At 36.0% G+C, this 7,402-nt stretch overlaps 1 protein-coding gene across 1 annotated transcript in view; it reads right to left on the bottom strand.

Annotated features, from left to right (window-relative positions):
* HEPACAM2 (HEPACAM family member 2) overlaps positions 1–7,402 on the bottom strand; it is a 50,206-nt gene that overhangs the window by 30,498 nt on the left and 12,306 nt on the right. Inside the window, exon 3 of the mRNA XM_007939853.2 lies at positions 6,806–7,090. Coding sequence (XP_007938044.1) covers positions 6,806–7,090 — 285 coding nt within the window. The remainder of the gene's footprint in view (positions 1–6,805; positions 7,091–7,402) is intronic.

The following is a 7,402-nucleotide window of genomic DNA, read 5'->3' as shown; positions in this document are numbered from 1 at the left end:
GATCAGTTCTTTTTGGTACAGTGACTCTGTGTATTCCTGCCATCTTCTCTTGATGTTTCCTGCATCATTCAATATTTTGTCCATAGAATCTCTCAATATTGCAACTCGAGGCTTAAATTTTTTCTTCAGTTTTCTTCAGTTCTTTCTTGAGAAATGCGAGCGTGTTCTTCCCTTTTGGTTTTCAGACTCCAGGTCTTTGTATGATAGAATGTAGATAGTATCTGAATTGGGATTGCATTGAATGCATAGATTGCTTTGGATAGTTTTTCAGTTCTTGAGAAATACTGGGTGTGTTCTTCTTTTTTGGCTTTCTAACTCCAAGTATTTGCACATTTCATGATAATACTTTGTCTTTTCAAGCTACCCTTTGAAATCTGTTCAGCTCTTTTACCTCATCATTCCTTACTTTTGCTTTAGCTACTCTGTGTTCAAGAGGAAATTTCAGAGTCTCTTCTGACATCCATTTTGGTCTTTCTTTTCTGTCTTTTTAATGACCTTTTGCTCTCTTCATGTAGGATATCTCTGATGTCATCCCACAACTCATCTGGTCTTTGATACTCAATGTTCCATGCATCAAATCTATTGTTGTGATGGCCTCTAAATTCAGATAGGATAAACTCAAGTTTGTACTTTGGCTCTTGTGGACTTGTTTTAATTTTCTTCAGCTTTAAATTGAAGTTGCACATGAGCAGTTGATTGTCTGTTCTGCAGTTGGCCCTGGCCTTATTCTGACTGGTAATAATGAGCTTCTCCATCAACTCTTCACACAGACGTAGTAAATTTGATTCCTGTGTATCCCATCTGGTGAGGTTCACATGTATTGTCACTGTTTATGCTGCTGTAAAAAGTATTTTCAATGAATAAGTCATTGGTCTTGCAAAATTCTATCATGCACTCTGTGACATCACTTTAATCACCAAGGCCATATTTTCCAAATAATAATCCTTCTTTGATTCCAAGTTTCACATTCCCATTACTAGTAATTTTCAATGAATCTTGATTGGATATTTGATCAATTTCAGACTGCAGAAGTTCATAAAAATCTTCAGTTTCCTCATTGTTGGCATTAATGGTTGGTGTATAAATTTTAATAGTAATTGTATTGCCTGTTCTTCCTTGTAGGCATATGGATATTATCGTATCACTGACAGAATTGCATTTCAGGATAGATCTTGAAATGTTCTTTTTGACAATAAATGCATATATATGTATATATCTCATATGTGATGTGTGTGTGTGTTTGTGAATGACGTATAGATATATATATCTCACAAAGAAATATAATATCACACTCTACATATTGCTTATAATATACTTTCTTCTGGCCACATACTTTTTTAAACACCACAATTTTGTTATTTCTTCCTCATTAGCACTTCAGGTTGACCATCCTTCTAGTTTGAGGTGCAGCCTAGCACATTATTCGAGCAAATGAGCAATCCAATGGAACACATTTGGAGTGATTCAGCCAGAGTGGCCTCTGACACTGAAGGCAAAAGTAGAAGGATAACTCCATTTTGACTTGGATTATGGTTTAGTTCTTGCCTTTGGCAAAGAGCTCTCAATAGAAATTAACCCTTTGCCTTAGGACTGGCTGTTTACTAAATGACTTGTAAAATCACATATAATCTGGTCTCTTTAACAATTTATGGCTGGGTGAGAACAGTACCTAAATTTCCGTCATGATGCTGCTTGCCATTCTGCTTGGGAGCAGATGGTAAGTATTTACTGTGAATGACCTTTTTTTTCCGTTTAATTTTTATCACTAGAGCTACTTCCCTGCAGCAGTGCCATATGTTGCACACAAAATGCAGTATGTTACTGGGTTATTATTTACAACTGAAGCTGGAAGGTGTATACATTTCATGAACTGCAAGTGGATATTTGTCTGAATTATTGGCTGGACATTGAATTTCACTTAAGCCAATGCCAAATTATGACATCATAACCTCATAAATATCTGGTCAATCTTGATAGATTTTGTTAGACTTTTTTTCTGTCAGAATAAAAAATAATTCTTGCTTTCATGAAGGAAACTATCATGGAAACAGTGCCTTAAACCAGGATATATGATTCAAGATGAAATTCTAAATTATGATGTGGACCTTTTGGGGGCAATATTAGAATATGATATTTATTAGATTATCAAGAAACTTTGCTAAAGATCAGGGGAAAAAAAGGCCAAAATATCAAAACGAAGAAGCTATCCTCTTAGTCTTTAGCCTTTCTACAGTACCATGAAGTAACACTGGAATCTGAAGGGCACATAAAGATAATTAGTTCCATTTTAGTCAAATTCAAGAAAGCTTTATTGAATTCTTGTTGTGTGTCAAGCATTGACTAAGGGATATGAAGATAAACATTACAGAACCTCTGCTTTGAGATGGGGTTCTTACAAGTGGGAGAGAATCAAGGAAAGTACAATTCAGTGAATACCAGGGGAAAGAAGTGTAGAGGATCATACAGAAGTACAGGGAACCTTTTAGTGAGACTGAGGAGGTGGGACTAAAACTGCAGGTAAACCTTTCTGGAGAATATGATGGGGTGAAGGAAGAGGAAGGTGTAGTCAGGGGAAGAAAAAGAAGTGGGAATAACATCACTGCAGGCACATATTCCTAGTTTTCATGGAATGCTAAAGATTGCAGACATGTTGATGCCACACAGACCAACAGGATAAATGACAAGTCTTCAAATTATGGATTTTATACATTTCTTATGGCCTCAAACCAAGCAAATGACCAAACACTTAACCAACCAACTAACCAACCAAAAATTACGGCAAAACTAGTGATAGCAAGAAAAATTAATAAATCAATGAGTCTGGGCTGTTTCTATATGTTATGTCTCATTGCTGTCAAGTCAATTCGACTCATAATGACCCGTCCTTGGGTTTCCGAGATGGTATCTCTATGAGAGTAGATTGCCCCATCTTCCTTCCAAGGAGTGACTGGTGGGTTTGAACTCCCAGCCTTCTGGTTAGCAGTCAAATGCCTTAGGCACTACACCACCAGAGCTCCTGTATGTTATTGTGTGTCAAGATGGATAATAATAACTTAGCATAAATGTGACCTTGAAGATTTGATTTTTGAATAAAAAAATAAGTGAACAAATTAATGAATCAGTGAATTAACTAAGATGAGATACCAAGTGAAGCTGCCTGCATTTGAATGTAAAAATAATGAAGAAAATAAATTAATAATATTATATCCACAATTACCACTAAGTGAAAATCTTCCTTAAATCATGTAGATAACTCATCTTTACACTGTGTAAACAGAACTCATATTTATACATTTTCTAAATGTTCTTCCTTTTACTGTCTTATCATTGGTCTTAATTCATGATAGAAATTTCTCTATGAGGTTTCCATATGCTATGGCTAAAAGAATGTAAGAAGGTATTTAATGTAAATTGTGAGTGGAAGACATGCTCTGTGAAATCCAAACTTGAACATTCAAACTGAGTTATTGTGATTCTTTCAATACAAGACAAGCAAATAAGTTTAGAATTTTAAAGCATAAAATTTAACATTTACAGTGTTAAATCTTAGGGCTCCCAACCAATTAACCAACCAACCAACCAACCAACCAAAGAAACATGACTAAAATGGTTATAGTCTACTTCTTTATGGTTATTCCTATGTTTTTTATATGTTCTTCCACTGTATACATAGCATATTCTGTGATGATATTGAGACTTGTGCACAGACTTGCACATGTTGAAAGAAACATTATTTTCATCTTTCTAGATAAAATAAGCTGTACAGCAAAAGAAAAGTGTTTATAAAGATACAAATAATATATCCTGTGCCTATAAATTTTTATGCAATTTCCCTCAGTATTTTTCCATTTAACTCCATGGGTAGAGTTTCAAGATGGGAAGATATATGGATAAATAGATAGACTGATAGATATAAGAAATAATTGATGTAAATAAAATATTTTAATGGAGAAAAGTAAGGTAGTATGTTATATTATAGAATAGTAATGTCTGGGGAAGAAAAAAAGTCCTTCTTCTCAAGTTATTCTTTCAGTTTTCTTTTTGCAAGTATCTTCTAAATTATTCAGATTCTCCATAATTTCTTTCTACCATGTTGCCAGTATTGTCAGCATAGTTTTGGATAAAACAAAAACAAACTAAACAAAGAAAAAAACTAACATTTATTGTGTTCTTCCTTTGTATTGCTTACTCACAGGAGCTCTGGTAACATAGTGCCTAAGGCACTTGACTGCTAACCAGAAGGCTGGCGGTTCAAACCCACCAGCCACTCCTCGGAAGCAAGATGGGGCAATCTACTTCTGTAGTGATAGTGCCTCGGAAACCCAAGGAGGGGTCGCTATGAGTCGGGTCCGACTCGATAGCACATAACAACAACAATAACATTGTCGTTGTACTCACTTCTTTATATATAAAATCTCACTTAATCCTCTTTATTAGTCTATTAGGCTTATACTGGGAACAGTGTCTATAACATGATGAGGAAACTGCTGCACAGACCAGGAAGTCACTTGTACAAACTAATAATGGCAGAGCCAGGGCCATAACCCAGGCAGTCAGAATTTACAACACAGGCTCATAACCATTGTGCTATCTGCTTGACTCTCCAAATGACACCATATTAAGTAAGGTATGTGGCTAAACATAACATGATCAGGTTTTCTGCAGTGACCAAGGAATGTTACAACACAATCTCACTTCCTGTTGTGTCACATCCCATTGAAAGAGGGTTTCTTGACCTTAAAATTCAGATGATGCTTGGCTGGTTCAATAGCTTGTTTGGAATTTTGTACCTTTTCTACATGAGTGTAAACTAGGAAAAGTAAAAACACATGGTTTTAGATGCAACAGTAAAGAATAATCTAAGGATGTGTCTACGTAACACTGATTTAATCCAATTTGCCTCTTCACATTTTCTTTCACTGTGTTGAAGTATCCTGAATGCTTGGCTCTGTGCTACTTAAAGTAGAATGGGAGTTTCAATTCATGATGGAATAACTGTATCCAGTCAAGAATATGAATGCAAGTATAATTAGACTATGTCAAATATGAATTTTCACTCTAATTTAATGCTAGTCATTCATTATAGCCTCCATTGATACTGTTCTTTGTGGATGTATTCCTTAGCCTTAGTAGCATACTAAGTATTGTGCTTTAAGGCAGACAGAATATTTTTCACAATACTTCCTGAATATAAGATTATGTAAAGCTACTATAAAATATAGCTAACAGTACAGATTTTAAAAACAATACCATTGTTAAACACAATACAATAAATGATTTTAACAAATATTGTGTAACTTGCTTGTGATGTGTGGTATTCTAGTATTGCTTTGTAAAAGATTAATTTCCTTCAGAAGAAGGAAATGACACCCTATTATGTAATTTCTTCTATTTCTGGCTGAAGGGACTGGTTCATCTCTGAGACACTGAATTGTGACCTAAGTTGACCTAGCAGTTCTTTGGTTCTTCTATATCACAAACAAACAATCAATCTGTGAAGTTTTATTTCCATGTAAACAATATTTTTCAGAAGAAACACTTTCAAACTACTCTTGGTATATTTGATCACTGTATATAGTTCAAAATTGGTGACTTTTCCTCTTCTAATTTAACAAAATATGTCCTACCTCCCATTCTCCCTTGTGAAATTATATATATATATATCTCCAAGATAGATCACTAACTTCATACAATTATATAAAGCATGTAATTGTATGAAGTCAGTGATCTATCTTAGAAATATATGCTCTCTCGACAAATATTTCTTGATTTAGTCTACCATGTATTATGTATATGTGTTTAAGTATTTATTTAGAAACTGTTCTTTACTCTTTCTTCTATGTTATTGTTGTTGTTATGTGCCGTCAAGTTGGACCCGACTCATAGCAACCACTCCTTTGGTTTCCGAGGCAGTATCACTATGGAAGTAGATTGCTCCATCTTCCTTCTGGGGAGTGGCTGGTGGGTTTGAACCGCCAGTCTTCTGGTTAGCAGTCAAGTGCTTCTCCCAGTATTATACACACACATATTGGATGAGCAAGTGGATAACTGTACTAGGCTTAATTCTCTCCTTGTGATCCAATCATGTCACAGGGTTGAGAAGAGTTTGCCTTGCTACACCTCACTTTTCTTGTAAAGCTGCTGTTGCAGCTATGCTCTGTGTGGTAACTGGTAAGAAGACACCACGACAGGCTATTGGTTCTCAAGAGGAGGAGGTTTTGCTCCCCAGGGAACATTTGCCAATGTCTAGAGGTATTTTAGGAGCTCTGGTGGTGTAGTACCTAAGGCATTTGACTCCTAACCAGAGGCTGGCTGTTCAAACCCACCAGCCACTCCTCAGAAGGAAGGTTGGGCAATCTACTTCCATAGTGACACTGCCTTGGAAACCCAGGGAGGGGTCGTTATGAGTTGGATCCAACTCCATGGTGTGAGTTTTTTTTTTTTTTTTTAAGAGGTATTTTTGGTTGTCACAACTGGGAGGGAATGCTATTGATATCTAGTGGGTAGAAGTCTGGGATGCTGTTAAACATCTGACAATGGACAGGTCAGCCCCCCATAATAGAGTGTTATCCAGGCTAGAGTTCATTAGTGTAGAGAACACTTAAGTTTGAACTGACAACCTTCTGGTTAGCAGTCAAATGCCTTAGGCACTACACCACCAGAGCGCCTTAGTTCTGAACTACACTAATGGTAAAAATAAAGGACAGCTGATCTTGATATTTTCCATAACTATCTCTGTGGGACTTTTCCAGGAAAAAACTTATAACTAGTTAAACAAACCAACAAACAAACAAAACCAACTTACAATAAATGGTGGGCATAATGATGTCACTTTCCAACTCACTGACAGGGTTCTTCACCAGGCAACTATAATTTCCAATGTCTCCTTTAGTCACTGGAGTAATATGAAGAGTGTTGTTTTGAAGAGAGAAAGAATAAGTGGAGCTGGTGTAGAGAGGCCTCCCATTTTTCAGCCACTGGTAAACTAGCCGGGTACCACCTTCCACCAGGCATGTCAGGGTCATGTTCTCCACATACTCCACTGCCCCAGAGGAAGGATGAATCTGCACTACTGGTTTTGTGACAGGATCTGCAATATTAAGAGAAAAATAAATACTTTTGGCCACCAATAGAATTAAAATAAAACTCTTTCAAATATTGAAATCTTTTAAATATTGACTATTTCAATGTTTGAATATTTTCAATATTGAAATCTTTCAAATATTGAAATGATTGCAAAGTTTTACACTTTGCAAATGTAGGCAGTTTAGGCAATAATTAAAGAACTGAATAAAGAGGCATGGATAATGCAAAATGACAAAATATATTGTTGTTGTTGTTATGTGCCTTGGAGTCAGACCTGACTCATAGTGACCCCTCTTTGGGTTTCCGAGGCAGTATC

This window comes from Orycteropus afer, unplaced genomic scaffold (genome assembly GCF_000298275.1).
Source record: "Orycteropus afer afer isolate SDZICR_OR568_19922 unplaced genomic scaffold, OryAfe1.0 scaffold00063, whole genome shotgun sequence".
In the NCBI taxonomy this organism is placed as follows: domain Eukaryota; kingdom Metazoa; phylum Chordata; class Mammalia; order Tubulidentata; family Orycteropodidae; genus Orycteropus; species Orycteropus afer.
The sequence above is the reverse complement of the archived record's forward strand: the minus strand, read 5'-3'. Positions and strand labels throughout refer to the sequence as shown.